The 19,152-nt window shown below is 45.8% G+C and overlaps 1 protein-coding gene across 2 annotated transcripts in view; it reads right to left on the minus strand.

Moving 5' to 3' along the window:
- The window catches only part of MYO5B (myosin VB), a 264,377-nt gene extending 246,828 nt beyond the window's left edge, over nucleotides 1–17,549 (minus strand). The window contains exon 1 of one of the 2 annotated variants that reach the window (XM_045528029.1): nucleotides 17,449–17,549. In XM_045528029.1, coding sequence (XP_045383985.1) covers nucleotides 17,449–17,475 — 27 coding nt within the window. In that variant the 5' untranslated portion in view covers nucleotides 17,476–17,549. The remainder of the gene's footprint in view (nucleotides 1–17,448) is intronic. The other variant, XM_045528028.1, reaches the window with a different exon arrangement.
- Between the last annotated feature and the right edge of the window lie 1,603 nt (nucleotides 17,550–19,152).

Below are 19,152 nucleotides of genomic sequence, written 5' to 3' on the forward strand. Positions count from 1 at the left end.
ACTTTATACTGAATCAGTAAAAATCTTTATAATTCCCATTTTTAAAAATTGAGCTGGAAACCTATTTCTCTAAGAGAAACAAAAAGTAAAATTGCTTTAGGTTTACTTTTATGGATAAGTAGAATCGAGAACGAAATGGTATACTCCTCATTTCTTTTACTGTTTATTCGAAGTTATGCCTTTTCATCTTAATTTCATGTTCCTTCCCAATAAGCAGTCATTTCTTGCCACCTTTCAGGTGGACAAGACGTTTCAAGGTCATGGGGGGTCAAATCCCTGCTCACAAGCACCCTCCTGTGATATCCCTGCAGGACAGTGCCCAGCCTGCTCAGGCACCTGCAGAGATGAAGCCCTCACACTTCTGCATAAGGCAGCCCATCCCACCACTAGGGGTGGGGGGCCGACTGACCACCTGCTCCTGCACCTAAGCTAGACCTGCCTCTACACAAGGTATACCCATTGTTGATCATTCTGATCTTTGGAAAAATTCAGAGAGAGGACACATGCATTCCACATGACAGCCCTGCAAGCATTTCACGATTATATCTCCTTTTCCTGGACTATTAGTCCTGGGTCCCCCCAGGTATTTCTCATATGCTATAGGTTTCCAGGCATTTTGCTGTTCTTGGTATCCACCCCTAGATGAGGTCCCCTTAAAACATCACTGAGGTCAGAATTAGTATCATGGAATCACATCTCATTGGGGTGAGCTCAATTCTAAAGTCAATGTTAAAGCAAGTATCATGCAGCATCAAAATCACCCTTGACAATCCCTAAACACTGACCATCACCATACTGAGATGTTCCCACTTTGACAGACTCTGAACTGCCTAAGGAGATAGATTCCTTCCATATCTCACCTTCATCCCCTGTGGCAATATCCTCATGAAGCAGGATGATCCTATCATTCACACAAGTTTTTTCTTGTTGTTTGGTTGGTTTCTTGGAGATTTTTGTTCACTTTCACTTAGCGCACATATAGCTTCATTTCTGAAACATAATTGCACCTGTGAGCCAAATTTACCCAAACTGTGGGACAGGGCCACCCCTAGTCCTTTCCAAAGGACATCTGTTTTCTCGGGGTCTTCAAGTTCATCCTCCTCCTTTCCACACCTGGTCCCCGAGCCATGCCAACATTTCTTGGTGACTAAAGAGTGACCCATTGAGCAGAGTTCACCCATGGAACTTTGTGAAACTTACATTCTGAAGTCTTACTTTTGCAAGTCTTCATCTTAATTAAAAAAAAAAAAAGAGGTCATGAAGAAGTTAATGTGATTGCAATCTTACTATAGTACATAAAATCAATAGCACTATCCTTTTCTAAAGGCTGCAACAACTTAAGCAACTACTTTTTCTGCCTATAAGACAAGTGTGCACTCTTTTGAGTGTCATTTATCATCCCAAGTGAAAAAGTTACTGGCTCGGGTTTCTTGCCTGTGTATTTACGGTTACAGAACAGAGGGAACGGCATGAAAAAAGGGTAAAAATGGCTTACAAGCTGTCTCTTTAAAACCTCCCCCACTCTTTTTGGGAATTAAAACCTGCATCCCTGCTGCCCAAAGCTGGTAATTAGTGGGGCAGGGAGTGTCCTTTGTACCACAGGAGATGGCTCAACGGCATTGTCCAGGCAAGGTCTTCGCTGGAGATGGGAAGGATCAGGACCATCAACCGCAGTTCAACAGCAATAGCCTGAAGCTGAAACCCCCCTTTAAAAGCTCTGTATTCTGCTTATAGGGAGGAAAATGGTACCGTGAGACATATGAATCCACTATTCTCATCTGCTGGCAAATTAATAAACCTCCCATTCCTTCTCCTCAAACCACTTTGTCCTCATTCTTCTGAGGAAGCCTTGACGACAAGTGCTGAACTTCCCGTAACCGTTACATTTGAAGTCATCTTAAGTCCCGTTAGCACACCAGGACCATACAAATCATAGTTAACATTTATTCATTTAGGAAGGAAAGTGGTGTTTCATTAGGGAGATAATGAACGTTGAGTGTTCAAAGAACTTCATGACACCCCTGTTCAAAAAAATGTCAAAATAGTAGAACTACAACATAATTATGTAAGTCAGGATAATCCTAATTTTATGGAAACACAAGGCCATCTTACAAAGAAAGTCCCAGCTAAGCTAACTTTGTTCTCACAAACAAGCTTTGGCCGGGTGCGGTGGCTCACGCCTGTAATCCTAGCCCTCTGGGAGGCCGAGGCGGGTGGATCGCTCGAGGTCAGGAGTTTGAGACCAGCCTGAGCAAGAGCGAGACTCTGTCTCTATTAAAAAAAAAAAAAAAAATAGAAAGAAATTATCTGGCCAACTAAAAATATATATAGAAAAAATTAGCCGGGCATGGTGGCACATGCCTGTGGTCCCAGCTACTCGGGAGGCTGAGGCAGTAGCATCACTTAAGCCCAGGAGTTTGAGGTTGCTGTGAGCTAGGCTGACGCCACGGCACTAACTCTAGCCAGGCAACAGAGCGAGACTCTGTCTCAAAAAACAAACAAAAAAAAAGCTGTCGTAACAGCCAAGCAACCTCAACTTCCCACTAGAAGGGTGCCACATCCGCCTTTGTCATCTCCAAGAGGCAAGGACATTGTGAAATACCTCCATATGCACTACTCCTTAATAGCACTTATTAATTATGCTGTGATCCTTAATAACTAGGACTACCCCTTATTCACCTTTTATACCCAGCGCTGTGCCAGGCACCAAGAAGATTTTCAAATATTTGTGTCTGTTACACAACACTGCCCAACCCATTGGGGCCAAGAGTGGAAAACATCTCAGCTATGATGAGAAAGCAGTTCTGGTGCACATGAGCTGAAAATGGACATATTCGCAAAACAGAGCTTCAGACTCATCACAGATCATGGCCCACAGCCCAGATGGGCATGAAATAGAATCAATGCCACTTCCCACCACAGTAACACCCTGTTAAATCAGAAAGTGTATGCTTGGAAATCAATTTCCCTGTTTTGGTGCCATGACCTAGCTCAGGTATTAACCCCTGTTTACCATAACGAATGACTCTGTACAAAATTATGATTTTTAGGGTGTCCACCTTACACAGTAACTTAACAGAAGATACCCGAGATGCATAGCTCTGCAGGGAAGCGTGACCACTGACCCCCTGACAACACACAAGAAGCACAAGGCAAGATTTTAAATTCCAGTGTTAAGCCAAGAGTTTACTTATTGAGATAAAGTAGAAAACAGTTATAACCTAAGTAATTATCTGGCTGGCACTTAATTACATCATTTTAGACCCATGCTATGTTTCCAAGGCTTCTGCTGTTATTTACAGCTCCGGACACATGATTCTCTGGCCAGCATTTAGGCAGTTTCTGATTTCTGAGTAGTTCACTTTGCAACTTAAGCACAATTCAGAATGATACCCTTAGCATCTGTCCCACTAAGGAAGAGCTCATTACATGGCTGAGTGTTGTATAATCCCAGCAGCCCGCTGAGTGGGGTTTGGTTTCACACTGTCAGTCAGATTTCAGGGATATTAACACAGTGGGCAATCCCCCGAGCCTTTATTAAGGACGGATTATAGAAGGTTAAGGAATGTGCAGTGAGGAAGGAAGTCAAGGAAGCAACCGGAGAAAAAGACGACCTAGAACACTTTAAGAGGAGATGGACAAAATCCAAGAAGAAAAAAAATGTTTATTAGATTATTTGAAATGGCAACTATTCGGGCCCATGGTCCAGCATTGTTTTTAGGAGTGATGGCAGGTTAAAGCTCTTTCAGACATGGAAACTAGCACTAGCATCTAAAGCACAGATTGACAACCATTGGAGACTCAGGCAGAAGAATGTGAGTACCATAAATAACCATGATACAGCATGAAGTGAAATCAGGCCTAGGACAAATCTCCCAAACCCAAGTCCCTGAGACACACAGCATCTGTTTTCATTAGCTCTCTGGGTAGTTCTGACACACCCAGAGAGGAAAAACCAAGGCTCTGGTGCCTGCAACATCCACAGCCTCTGATACAAACACATGGTTCCCATTAACTGAGCCATCTTGGGAAGTTCTTCAAGCCAAGGTGGCCAAAGCCACCTGGACCAGGTATAAGAACCCGCCCAGGAGCCTCCAATCAAGAGGCTGCTTTCTACAAAGGCTTTAGAACTGTCGTCACTGGTGACAGGGACAATGGTGGATAGTGGATTCAATCTAAACTAGAACCCAATTCAGAAAGGGTGTTCTATCCATGGCAAGGGTGAAAAGACAGGGAAGAGAGCCAAGGCCAAGAGTAACTGAGTCACATTGCTGGCACCAGCATCGAAGTCAATGGACCCCTGCTGCTGATAGGGCAACCTGGTCCCTAAAGCTGTGCAGGTCTTGAGCATCTTTCTAGGCCCCTAATACTGTGCTGGCCTCTTAGGCCAGGCTTCTCAGACCAGCTAAGCTTGGTTCCTGAGACAGCTCCATCTCCCCTAATGCCAAAGGATCCTTACAATACAGCCTGTACCTTCAAGTGCCCTTGAACCCAAAATAGCCAAGTACACCGAGTGCCAGGAGGAACAGGGATAGATATAAGGCATCCTGTTAGTGATGTCAACACAGGATGGCCCACAACTGTCAGCTAAGGAAAAGTTAGGGCTGGAGCTCTAGGGCTGAAGATTTGAGGTGACAAGTGGTCCTTAAAGCTAGACCTGAGGACTCCCTTAAGGACCTTCCCCACACCTGATGAAGGAAAAGCATGTTGATCCCTCAAGGTTCCCCATCAATGCTGGTGCTTTGCTAGGTTAGAGGAGCCAACCCAAGGCTGGCCCCTCAGCATGGAGGAGCTGGAGCCAGCAAACCAGCACCCAGAGCCACCTCCCAGCCATCAGACTGGCACCACACAACGCCCTGCACTGGGCTGTGGCTTCCCAAGCATGTGACCTTCTCCTAGTGATGTGCTTATCAGAAACTAATACAGCTCACTTGTTATCTCATTCTACCACATCAACAAGCCTCTGAGGGTTGTACTCGAGTCTTACTCCTGATTTGATAGATACCTAAAGCCTGGAGGCCACGCCGAAGGTTACGCAGCTGGGAAACTGGGGGAACCAGTACTCGAAACCCAGTTCTATCCCACCTAAAGGTTACGTTCCTAACCCCTGTATTTCCCCCATCCTCCTTCCCAACCCTAGCTTACTTTTAATTGTGATAAAATACACAAAATTTAACACCACCATTTTTTAAGCATACAGTTCGGCGGTATTAAGTACATTCACATTGTTATGCAGCCATCATCATCCTTCTCCAAAAATCTGTTTATCCTACAAAACATACTCTGTACCATTGAACAATCACTGCCCACTACCCCAACCACCATTCTACTTTGTCTCCACAAATCTGACTATTCTGGGTACCTCATATAAGCAAAATTACACATTTGTCTTTAAGTGGCTTATTTCACTTAGCAAAAGCCCTCAGGGCTCATCCATGTTGTAGGTTTCAGAATCACATTCCTTTTTAAGGCTGAATATATTCCATCGTGTAGACAGACAACAACTTGTTCATATACTCATCCTTCGATGGACACGCAGACTGCTTCCACCTTTTAACTACCTTGAGTAATGCGGCTCTGCCTCCTTGCTTATCTTCCATTCACTTATATCCAAGTGCCCGACACCCTGCCTGACACAGCAGGGGGAAAGAGTAGAGAGTATGCTTCTAACCGCTTTCAAAAGAGCATTTTAGGAAATACGGTAGAATGGGCTTTCCATTTTATTTTTTAAATCAGTATTTAATGCTATTATACTTATAACATTGAGATAATTACGTTCATGTACTAAGGTAGTCATATTAACATACAAATAATTCAAGTGGGACTATAAGTCAGTGTAACTATAAAATTCTGTGAGTCTTCCAATTGCTACCCAAATAGACCAAAACTGCTACGTCCAAATTAGTATTTTCCTGACAGCTTGGGAGGCTCTATACTTACTGATCATTGAGAACATTCAAAACCCAGCTATAACTCCAGAAGCTGACAGCTAGTTAAGAGGTCACACAAAATTGGCATCCATACCTGGAAATCACACATGGTCCATGTAACAGCAGTGTCAGTCAGTAAATCCCTACTTTCTTCAACCAGTTTAGTTCTTTGTGTAACCTTTAACCATTTCTAGAACAGAAAGTCTACCCTGCAGGCATAAAAACACTGACACCATAGAGAGGAATCAGAAGTATGCACCATCAGAGGTGAAGGCAATTTCATAGGAGATATTGACAAACTACAGCATCTTCGTACCTCTGTCCAAAGTGGCCATCCTGAAGGAAATGGAATTCATTCAGATGGATAGGATCTGGCATGTTGGTTAAAATAAAAATCAATTGCATTTTAAGGTCACTGCTATTATTTTGGTGCATGCAGCTTGTTTCTTAGTCACATACACATAGTAAAACGATAGGTAAAAGAGCAAGCAGCTTGACAGCAAAGAAAACACTGGTTTCTGGTTGAGAAGACACTCATTTTCCCTATTTCACAAATAAACATTAGCTCTCATTAGGGAATACAGGCAAATTGAGAATGTGATTAAACCTGATGAGATAAAGCAATTTATCTCCCTCCAATGTACTCATACCTCCTTAGTGCTTATTCATACAACAAATGAACCACTGGATTAGAAGAACTCAAGGTCAAAAGACTACTTTGCAGGACTCTCCCCACTCATGTACTGGCTGTGAGACGTGCACCTGGGCCATAAGAACGCGCTCTGCATGTTTGTTGCCTGAGTGATGAATGAGACGGTCTCAATCTTCAGATCAAGACTGATGAGCATTGTTATCTTTCCTGGGGGAGACAAGACTGAAATGGACTTGATCTAGTTTTTCCTCCCAGATTCACTGTTGTCTCTCCTGAAAGCCACCTGTCTTTGCTAGGTCTGAGAGGGATGGAGATCCATATTTGCTCCCACCTCCAATGGGCACACATCCATGAGTCTTGATGAGATTAATAAAACGTGTGAATTAGAGGAGGGCAAAAGTAGATTATGCTTTTAAACATAAGAGATAACCTTGGGAAGGGCAAAAATAGATGACCAAATATGTATAAAATCAGGGTATTCAAATGCAAGACTGTTGTATTAACTCTCACACCTACAAATGTTACTTTGCTCATATTCCACAATTCACACCTTGTGCTAAGCCTTTGAGCACAGTAATAAAGGAAAACAACATGCAATTATCTCCTGACAGGGGCTCCACATTCCATAGACTTAGGCAAGTGCCACAGGAAACAGATGGGCTTTCCACTGGGTACCTAAGCCAGAAGCCTTGCCAAAAATCACAGGAGAAAATAACGTTACAGTAAAAGCTGGCTCGCTGGTGAAGAGGGGCCTTTCCTCAAAGGGCCATAGCCTAGAAAGTTTGGGGAAGTGAGTAGGTACACAGGTGGACTTAAAACCAACTCAATGACATTTGTTGAGTGGCTACAGTATGTAAAACCTTATCTTGGGAACTGTGAGGAATGTGAGTACAAGGTTCAACCTATGACTTCAATGACAGTAATTTTGTAAATACACACACTCCACTAACAATTGCATGAACAAAAGTGAAACAGTAAATCCAAAAGTCACCTATGGTCTCAAAGCTGTCTAGTTTGGCTTTATAACTCATGCTATTTTCAGCAGAACCACCTTTTTTTGGATGTGTAATTGATGAGGCACAGTAATAAAATGAATACCTGTGAAATCATCCAAATTAGTAGACTACTAACAATACTGTTCTCCATCCTGCTCCCATCTCCCAAACAGCCCATTCTAGATTTCCTTTCCCTTATTCCCTGGTCTTTCCTCATAGTTTTATCACATGTATACCCATCAACAATGTATCAACATTTTGTTTCAGAAATCTGAAAGAATGGTATTATTCTGATTATATTCTTCTCCAAATCACCTTAAATTATGACACCTCAACTGGGCATCATAGGGAATTAGGTAATACGTTCTAAGAACATATCATATGGTTGGTGAGGTTCATCTCGGGTCTAGGTGGGCAATCAGCACAAAGAAATTGAGCCAGAGTCTAAAGTGAATAGCCAGGACACACAAAGGAGATAGTTGAATATAGGACAGTAGGACAATGTACTGGTCCAAATATTTTACCCTTTCATCTTCCAAGATGCACAGCATCCAGGTCACACTATGAATGGAAATGGCATTCCATTGCCTAGTATCTTCTTTTACCTCACAGAGGCTGGTCTCCAAGGCAGGGGACCTGAACTTCTTAACGTGGAAGATGTAAGTCTTCGAATTCCATGCAGAAGGCATCTGGATATCCTCATCCTCTTAGGATTTCATGTACACAGCACATTTGAGTTTTATAATAGCAAAGGCTCTGGGAAAATCATTAACTTTCAAGGATGGGCCTCCTTCCTTCCTCCCCAACCTTCAGCAAAGGAGAGAAAAGCTGCAGGGTCTGGGTCACTATTAGAATTGTTCAGAGGAGGGTAATAATTTATGAGCCAGCAAATACATTTTAAAAGGAGCTTTGTGAGCCATTAGCTTGGAGCTCATACGTATAAACTTGCCCATTCTCCCAGGCAAATTAGCAAGATACTAGTGGCCACCTATGCCAGGACCAGACAACTCAAAGATTTCTTGTGTCAAACTTAAAATGCTCCTGATGGGAGGATGTTTCTTAAGTGCTTTGACAACCCCCCTGGATCAGCACCTAACCTTGTCATAAGGAATGATTTGGGTCCTGGGTATGCTCCTGTAAGGCCTTCTGCCCAGCTGCTAAAGGAGGCAGCCTGGTCTAAGATGGCCAGAGCTGACAACCTGAGTGAGGAAGGCAAGCTCCATTTTCCAAGCACCTGTTCGGCCAGTTGGCAGTGGGCAGGGAACATCCATAATGTGAAGACCTCTGACTAAACAGGCAAGTCGGGGAAGACTTCCTGGAGCCTCATACCCAGTTCTCTGGTCACAGTCCAGAAAGAGAACAAAATGCCTCTTAGACGTCCAGCAGAATAAGAAGGAAGGTAGCTTTTACTGTAAGGTTTCAAGGTGGATGGAGCCAAGGAAAGTGGACCAAGGCCCTGGAGTAAGAGTATGGTTAGCCTTAGAAATAATTTTAATAATTTCTTTTACACTTAGCCTTTCTGAAGAGATGGATCTCTTTTGAGACTGCCTGTCCCAAAGAAAGCTAAAAGCAGGGGTTGTGCCTACATTTGGGACAGAGTTTTAAGAAGCATCAGGAAGCTCACAGGGCCGGGTGTGGTGGTGGCAAAAGAACACAATCAGGATTGGACCATCTGCCCTTCTTTCTGCACACAGACACTATCCTTCTCTGATCTGGACGAGTTTTCTGCTACGTTGGGCAGGGAAGGAACATGGCAGGGCAGTGCTAGGTAGAAAGGACCCTCTATGTTAGAGCCTCTCTTATGCCAAAAATGATGTTCCAGACCCACCACCAATGGGACAGACACCTCAGGGAGGGCAGCAGAACAGCGTAATCAGAAGCCAGGCCTTTGAGCCAGGCAGCTTTGGGAAAGTCACGTAAGCCTTAGGTCCCTCACTTATAAATGGGATGATCACAGTGCCTACATCATAGTGTTGTTAAAGTGAGCTAACCTGTAGTGCTTAGAAATGACCTGGCACAAAGTCCAACATAACAGCTATCATAAGTTTTCTAACTGTAGAGCTCAATATGAAAGCTCAGAACAAAAGAGGAAAATATATGTCAAGGTACCTTATTTAAAAATGTCTCAAATTGAATACTCTGCTTTCCATGGTTTCCTCTCTAAAAACTATAATCATTTAGTGAACAGTTATAAATAATGTTGGTTAATATAAACAGGAAATACAAGGAAAATTACAAATACCAACAAGCACATGAAAAGATGTGCGACTCACCAATGGAAGTCAACTTTAAAATAAGCATAAAACATCTAGTATGAGTAAGGTTTTAAACAAAAAAAATCCCACCCATATCAACAGAACAATGACCAGAGCTTGGAAGGGGTGAAGAAACACTGGTTCTTTTCTGGAGGCTACTGGCTGTATCAGGGAAGACTGTAAACGTGCCTGCCAGCAACTTCACCTTTAGGAATTTATCCTGAGAAAATAAACAAGGTCACAGAATGTTCTGTAACATTTTTCACAATATCAAAACATTAAAATTTTATTGTATATCCTCAAAAAGCTAGAGAGGATTTTTAATGTTCCCAATATAAAGAAATAAATGTTTGAGGTGATTGATATCTTAATTACCACGATTTGATCATTATATATTGTATATACTTATCAAAAAAAAAGTTGGCCAGGCACAGTGGCTCACACCTGTAATCCTAGCATTTTGGGAGGCTAAGGTGGGAGGATCACTTGAGGTCAGGAGTTCGAGACCAGCTTGAGCAAAAGCAGGACCCTCACTTGTAGTCCCAGTTACTCAGGAGGCTGAGGCAAAGGATCACTTGAGCCCAGGGATTTGAGGTTGCAGTGAGCTATGATGATGCCACTGCATTCTAGCCAGGGACAGAGCGAGACCCTGTCTCAAACAAAATCATTCTGTATCCCACAAATTTGTATAATGACTACATGTCAATGAAGAACAAAAGGGAAAAAATTGCAACCAACCTAAATGCTCAAAAAAAGAATGGTTAAAAAACATTACAGCACATCCATATGCTACCATACTATACAGCCATTAAAAATGGCAAAATTACCTTTATATGCTACAGGAAAAAAAAGCCATACATGAAAATTTAGAGTAATATGTATGGCAAGATCCATTCTTTGAGTACATATTGTGTGCAAGTCTAAGTAGCCAATAAAAATTAAAAAGCAATAAAAATATGCAAACCACAAATGTGAGCCACATATGAAACTTTCTAATAATCACATTAAAAAAGTGAATTGAAATATTTTAGCTCAATATATAAAATAGATCATTTCAACACTATAGTTGATATAAAAAAGTATAAATGAGATATTTCACATTCATTTTTCTTAGTAAGCCATGGAAATCCACTGTGAAACGTATTTCACACTTCTAGCCCATCCCAACTTGGGCCGGCCCCATTTCAAGTGCTCAGCAGCCACACGGGGTTACCCCATTGGACAGCACAGGTCCAGAGAACATACATAAGTGGTTAATACCAGCCGTTTCTGAAAATGGGATTGCAGAGCCTTTGTCTCTTCCACATTGTATGAATTGTTTCAATAACCATTTGTATTCACAAAGGGAAAAAAAAAAGGAGCATTGTAAAAAATGCTTTTTAATTCCTAAAGCTGTAACAAGAGACTAGAAAGCACAGCTTAAATTTAAAATTTCAGATTTCTCTTGCTCCTTCCCCAGGCATGGGTGGGGAATAGGAAACTTTTCTCCCTATGCCTTGGCTGTCTACTGCTCTGGTAGTTATGTTTGTAGCAATCTTCACTTCTCTCACAAAGTCGCCTTGTGATCAATACCACTGCAGGATGGCAGAAGAGGGTTGGGAAAAAGGTCCCAGCCGCGTAATACTGACCACCACCCAGCACTGCGACGAGAAGGGAAAGCAAGCTGACCAACAGTTGCCAAGCACACACAGAGTGAGGGGCACTGCTAGGCAGGCACCTTACGTGGATTATGTCATATAATCTCCAATAACCTTCCCATGATGCAGGTACCATCCCAATTTTTCAGATGAAGAAATCCAGGCTCAGAAAGTATCTGCTCCAAAGTGCCAGGGCTAAGAGCACTTAACCACAATATCCAGGGTCATAGCCACAAAGGCCAGGACTGTCCACACCAAGCTTATGTTCTTACCCTTAATAACATGCTATAAGACAACTGCATTTCCTCATTAAGGAAAAGCAAATCCCAGGCATCTTTTATTGGCAAGAACCCCAGATCCTGACATTTCTCCCACAGGTTCATTCTTAAAATCCAAATGTAAATACAATATCTCCACTCCGACAAACCATTGTCACCCCAAACTCAACACACTTCAAAAATCAAGAATTACCCTTGCCCCCATCTGACTTTCTGTCCACACTGAAGCTGGAAACCTCAAGATCATATTTGACTCTTTTACCCTTGCCCATCCTAAACATTGGAGTTCCAGTCTTAGTAATCTGTAAGTCAATATAAACAGTAGTGATAAGCATACCCAGCACCCAGATCTAAGTTTGTAAATTCTACTCTTCAATAAAAGGACACTTACAGATATCACCTTAACTAAGGGATCAAAGTGACCCCATCAGTAATGAGACACACTGATATCATGTACCTCCTGGGAGGATGCACTGATGTGTTCTTGCAAAAAAATTCACATCAAAAATTCAAATTGCTTCATTCCATTTAAGCATCAGAAAATAATCAGACAAACCCAAAGTGACCTTCAAGAGCCAAGGTCACAAAAGACAAAAAACTGAGCAACTGTTGCCAACTGGAGGACACTAGTGAGCTACAACGCTAAAGATGATGCAGAATCCCAGACGGGATCCTGGCCTAGGAAAAAAAGACATTAGTACAAAAACTGGTAAAGTTCCAGCAAGGTCTATAGATCAGAATAGTATTATGTGGAAGTTAATTTCTGGTTTTAATAATTACATTGTGGTTACATGAATGTTAACAGTAGAGAAATCTGGGAAGACACAGGAACTGTGCTATTCTTGCAGTGTTTCTGTAAGTCTATTTCAAAATAGTTTTAAAAATACTGCTATGATTACTATCCCCAAATATGCCTAGCTCATGCCTGTCCCCATCCTCACACTCTCCCTGTCTCCTCACAGTGTCCTTCTTCCCAGCCTCCTCATACCCAAATCCTATTCAAAGCCCCCATCCCACTGCCCGTAAAGCCTTTCCCCGACTATTACAGCCCACTAGACCAACGCTTCTGTAAAGTGCCTGCAACTCCAGGTATCTACACTCCTCTCAAGATACACAGGTAATGCTGCATTGTTAGTGAACTTCGTGTATTTAGGTTTTATCGCTAAACACACTGGAGGAGGCTCCCCCAAAAAATGTTTGATACGGCCTCCATTCTCCAGGGTCTCAGCCTAGTTGGGGAGATGAGGTATCACATAAAAACTACCAACAAGGGAGGGAAAAGCAAGAGCCTGCTCAATGAGTACAGTTTGCAGGCAGAGAACATGCCCTGTGCACTGGATAACAACTTACATGCCAACTTTGGATTTCTGATGAACCCAGGAGGGCCAAGAAGGGCCACCAGAGGAAAGAGCGCAGAGGGGAAAGAGAACTAGGGCTTGGAGAATGAAAACAACATGCAAGGCAGAGAATGAGGTTCAGAAAGGTGGTGGGGATGTGACACAGCCTCCACACCGCTCTCCAGCCTCACCTGGGACCTTACGGAGACCAAACCCTCAAAGCTTCACAACACCTAGTCGGCCAGGCCACCATGAGTTACAGGTTAATGTGGGTTCCCAGAATCAGATCCTGAGATCACTGGGCAGTGTTCCCAGGAAAGACTGGTAGAGGAGTAAGGAAGCCAAGCAAGGGTATGATATTAAGGAAAGCCTCAAGCCGAGTAACTTTAGCTCAACCCTGCAAAGGAACTCTGGAAACAGTGTTCCCCACGCTTTAGAGCTGTCCCATTCCCAGGTGGGAGGATGTGGTTATACTCCCACTGGTTAAAGACTGTGCCCCCTTGCGGAGGATGTAAATTCTCTGGCTCCTTGTGCACACAGACAGCTTCAGGATGCTTTGACTAATCACAGGTGCTGGCTATTGGCAATAAGCATGCACCAAGGCCGTATGCAGGAAAAGAGTAAAGGATGAGAGGGTGCTAACTGCACCTGCTAACACTGATTAAGTCCTCATGTCTTTAACACCACTTTTTAGAAAGAACATCACTCAGAGCCAACAGCAGGAAACTGAACCATTAGCCCCCTTAATGGTGGTGGTTGGATAGAGGAAACAGGTGGCTCTTGCTGCCTGCCCTACAGACTGACACCTGGGAGAATTCTATACTACCCAATGCATAGACATGATAAAAGAACAGTTACAGGACACTTGCCCAAAAGCACAGGAGTTCTACTTTTGAAATGATTGGTCCCAAATCAGCACCCTTAGTCAAGGCACCTAGGTGCAAATCTGCCATCCACAGGATGAGGTCTGACAGTATAGTAACGTAGCAGTACTCAGAAATCCACTGCTCAGACTACTACCTATCAATTAAAAGCCAAGCAGGAAAAAGGATTATTTGAAGGCACTGGTTTCAATCTGATGACTTCCCACTCTGCTGGCTAGAATCAGAGCAGCAAACTGAAAGTCTCCGTATTTGAAATAGTATTTAAATTTTTCATCCCGAATAATCCTTCTCCTAAAGGAGAGTTGCCTTATTCAGCCTGAAGGAGAGAGGTTACGTATTTTCTATTTTAAAAATCAGACTGTTTCCTGCAATCATCAAATCCCATTCACCACACTTGCACATGCTTGGGCTTCGTTCTGGGACCTGTGTAGATCAAGTGAAGCCCACATTGTCTTTTCCAGTAGGTCAGAAGCCAAGTACTAACACTTGCCACATATGCCACCTGTGACAACAGAGCCCATCATCAGCTCCACCTTTGGGGCTGACGTGAGAGTGAATGAGGCTGACTCACCTTGACATCACCTGAAACCGTCTGCCACTGATTCTTTCTCCCATCCAGATAAACCTCACTACAAAGAAAGCAGTTTCTCAAAGGTGAGGCGTTGGGTCGTTGGGTGTACTGAGAACAGGAGTATCTTTGTTCATGGGAAGTGCCCTTAACCAGCGACTAAAATCAACTCCCTCTCAAAAAAAAGTCACACAGCATATGAACCCCCAGTTGGAGAGTAAGTAGAGAAAGAAGGAAACAGTAAGTCATAGGGGGAAAAAATTTTCTTGGGTAACTAAAAATACACGATATAGTAAGTTACCTGAAACTATGGTACTTATAAGCTTATGTATATGCTTTTACATATTTCATATTCCAATCGTATCTTCCAACTATGTCACTAAAGCAACAAGTATGATCAACACAAGGTTTAAATTTTCTATTGTTACATACTTACAAGTGCTGTTGGCATAATGGATAATTATTTCCACCATGCATAATACATCAAAGTGTGCATCTGGATCCAGTGTTCATATTAGGAAAGCCCACTAGCAGGTTAAAAATAAAAGAGAACACTAGCTATTTTGGTAATACACCAAAATGAACAAATCAGCTCCCCAAGAAAAAAAGTAAATCTGAGTAACAGGCACAACTTCTCTGTATAACTTACGATTCAGGTGCACACTGAGAATCCTGCCAGACAAGAGGGGTGGTAATGGTTAGGAAACAACAAAACTGCTCCTCACAGTAAGGTATGTGTTTAACTTTGCCAGAAAAAAAACAGCTGCTTAGAACAAGTCTAGAAGCTATCGTCTTGGTCACAGAAAATCTCCTTGATTGCAGATTCAAAAAACCTGGAAGTCATTAAGAACTAGAAACACTCAGAGCAAGATGCAGTCCACCAGCCCTTAGAAAGAAATGCTAATGTTTGTTTTGAATTAATTACTTTCGATTAATTAGCTACCTCTTTAAAAATGCCTTGTTTCACTCAAGACCTTTTCCTGGTGACCCCAGTTTTGTTCATGTCTCCGTAGGAAAAAGCACACTGAAACCCCTGGAGTTCAGATCCCCACTAATTCATCATTCCTAAGAATTAACAGGCAACATACCCATTTCTCACTGAAAATCAGATTGAGTGTTTTCCCCTGAAAGTGTCATCTTTTAAAGCAATCCAGTGTTAATGTTTTTCAAAATTAGAACTCCCAAAATTAATGATTTATTCAATTATCCATTAGCTGCACATAATACAGCAATTTAATACTGTCTGATAAAGGACTTTATTAATAACACACTGTAGGTATAGTCAGTTGAGTCACTCATTTTCCTTAATGGTACAAGTTACATCCGCACTTGAAGGTGACAAAGCTTCAGCTCTTTCAACAGTCCGGTCAGATTTTTTTCTCCTGCCTCATTGGCTCCCAAACCCCAGTTCCAATGCCTGGTAACCGGCTTCAGGGAAAAAAACTGAAAGCTGAAGCTCTCAGGGCTCCTCCCATGACCCCCACAGGTTAGAATTCACGCCCTCCTTCACTGCTCCCCAGAGGCTGTGGTCCATCCTGACAGCTACTTAGGGTCCCTAGTGGGCGTGCAGGTGGTATCTGAGGCACTGCCCCTAGCCAGGTGACAGACTCTGCAGCCACCTCGTGAGCGTCCACCCACCCCGGCCTGTTCCCCTCTAGGGGGAAGGAGGGATCTAAATTCCTCAAACGAAGAGGGGTGGCCAGCCCACAGAGCCGAAGGGCTCCTCCCACGCGCTGGACAGCAGCGAGCAATCGCCAGGTGAGGATGCGGAAATAGCTCTTCCTACCCTGCCCAGACCTGTTGGCCCGGGTCGGCGTCCCGGGAATCGCACGCCCATAGCACGCACACTTCTCTGCACCGAGGCGTGTGCGCGCGAGGCACTGTCAAACGTGTCCTGGCCGCCAGAGAAAACGAACAGGAAGACCAGACGTTAGAATATCCAAGCCTCGTTCTATTAAAGAGACATGGGACACGTGTTTAAAGGTCCCTAACCCCTTCACCAGGTTGAATCCGAGGGTGAACAGGCGGGCGGCTGCAGCGTCACCAGAGACTCTCCGGGAAGTGACGGCTGGTCCCCAACTTTAACCACCGCAACCCGCCGCGGAACCTGGCGATTGCTCGCACCTGTTCCCGATTGAGTACTGAGACTTGCACATCCATTCTGACCTTGAAGGTAGTTGGAAAATCCGCACCCCACCCCCGGTCGGCATTACTCGGATCCCCTCTCCACAATAACCGAAGCCCTCCTGCTACCCACCCAGAGAAGCTGTTTCCAAATGCCCATCCCCAGCAAATTAAGAACGCGCTTCGCAGGGGTCTCCGGAGATGATGGAGCAGCTCTACCCCCACTGCTTCCACCCCCTCAGCTCCCAGCCGCCGCGCTCCTCACACCAGGGTGGGTCCCTTCCTCTCCACCCCTAAGTGCGGGGACCCCCACCTCCAAGTTCAGGGTTCCTCCGCTGACATGCGGGAAGGAAAAAAAGAGTCGGAGGTGGCTCCCTCCGCGCCGCCAAGCACCCGGGGCGGGGTCCACGAGCGGGGCGAGGAGGGGTGGCTGTCCCGCGCACGGACCGGGAGCCGGCAGGGACGCCCGGCGGATCGTGGAACTCAGCCGGAGCCCAGCCCGGACGGCGAAAGGGATGCGAGGGCGGCGGGCAGGGCTCTGGCGTGCTGGCGCCGAGGGCCGCCACGAGCCGGGCGGCCGGTCCGTGCGGGGCGCTCCCGGAACAGCCAAACTTTCTCCGCCACCGAACTTCGGGGCGCCGAGGATGGAAGCGAGGAGGGCCCGGAAGGGGTCTCCCGTCACCTCTCGTCTCCAGGAACGGAAAAAGGCGACCCCCAGCGCCCCAGTGGCGCAGAGCGCTCCGCCCCCGGCCCCGCGCAGCGCCTCACCTGCGCCCGCCCGCACTCACCTGGCTGTACAGCTCGCCGACCGACATGACCCCGCGGGCCGGGCGGGAGCCCCGGGCGCCGCACCTGGCGGGCGGCCCTCGCTCGTGCCCGGGTGGGCGGCGGCTCCCGGCTGCCGGCTGCCCTCAGTCCACGGCCGGCCCGCCTGGCGCCATCTTCCTGGGCCACCACAGAGTTTCCCTCTTTCTCCCCTTTTCCCCGGACCTGCCCTGCCGGCTTCCTGATAGGCGCCGCAGCCGCCTCGCTCCCGGCCGGCGCGACCTTTGCTCCCGCGGCGGCGGCGCAGGACTTGGGGCGGGGGAGGAGGCCGCGGCGCCGCTCCCCGCTCAGGTATGGGGAGGAGGTGCAGGCGCCCGAGGGACAGCGAGCGGGGGAAGCAGAGAGAACCCGCGCGCGTCACAGCGCTGTGGCCGCCGCCGCCTTTGAGCCCTGCGGGTGCCCGGGCGGACGCGCCCCCGCCACCCCCGCCGCCACGGGGTCCTCGGGGCCGGGGGCGGGGCCGGCCGGGAGCGGCGCTCGGGCGGCGGCGCGGGCCGCCCCCTGCTGGACACGGGGCGCACGCAGGCACAGGTGCGCGCCGGGCGTCTGCACCTGCCGCGCTGCGCCCGCGGGGGCTGGCAAGGCGGTGCTGGAGACGACGAGAAGGGAGGCGAGGTAACCGCAGGAGGGAAAAAAGGAGAGATGTCTGTGGCTGGAGGGCCCCAGACATTTTTCTCTCGATGTTTCATTTTTCTCTGGATTCAACGTTTTCATTATTAAAATTCAGTTATGTCACAGATCGTCATTAAGGTGATTTAGATATACACCAAAGATCGTCTCCGTCAAACTGAACTCCCTGCGCTGAAATCCTGGTCAGATAGGTGGGAGTCGTAACTCTTCTGCAGAGCGAATATTGGTTGGCCAGTTTCGCCCACAATTTCCAACGAGGCTCCACACCCCTCCCCTCAGAGGGTGTTTTGCTTTCCTGGAAAGTCTCACATATTCTCCCGTCTCTCTCCCTTGTATACTCCCAGTCCTTCTGCCGCTCCCTAACTCATTTGTGTCCCTCTGCCTGTGGCTCTTGGCTGCCTACCGCAACTTCAGTTCCTCTCCTACTTCCAGCCATAAGCAGAAATGTCAGCCAAAATAATAACAACTGGCAGGAGTTGGTGGAGGGAGAACAGGGGGGCTGTAGGAAGAGATACAGCCTTGGGCTTCTAAAGGTGACACATGTCCCTGCGTCAGGGATGGCTCCAGAAGATGCTTCTCAACCCAAGGGTGTAGCTACCAGTTGGAGCAGTTGTTCTGGAGTCCCACCCCCATAAGGTGATTATCAAAGGCATCTCACTTAAGACCTTCCCACCTGGAATGCAAGATCCCCAATGTAATTCACCTGTGCGGGCCTGCACATAGGTGCCTCCACAATGAGAATCACCTGGGAGCGCTAAGGGTTCCAAGGAAGGCCCCCCATCCCCAGGAATTCTGACATGTTAGTGAAAAGTGAGGCCTGGGTATCTGAATTTTTTGAGCTCCTCTGAAAGCCTAACGGATGGTACTTCGAGGGTGACAAATGCGGTGACCAAAGCTTGGCAACTCTCACTGGATCTAAATTGGAACTCTTCATAACACTAGCAAGAGCAGAAAGGAAACGGTTCAAACATATTTCTCTCAATCTTTCTGCCCAGTTCCCTTCCTTGGATTCTAGCAGCTCTTAAAGTATGCTCCCT

The sequence above is a fragment of the Lemur catta genome, chromosome 16 (genome assembly GCF_020740605.2).
Source record: "Lemur catta isolate mLemCat1 chromosome 16, mLemCat1.pri, whole genome shotgun sequence".
Taxonomy (NCBI): Eukaryota; Metazoa; Chordata; class Mammalia; order Primates; family Lemuridae; genus Lemur; species Lemur catta.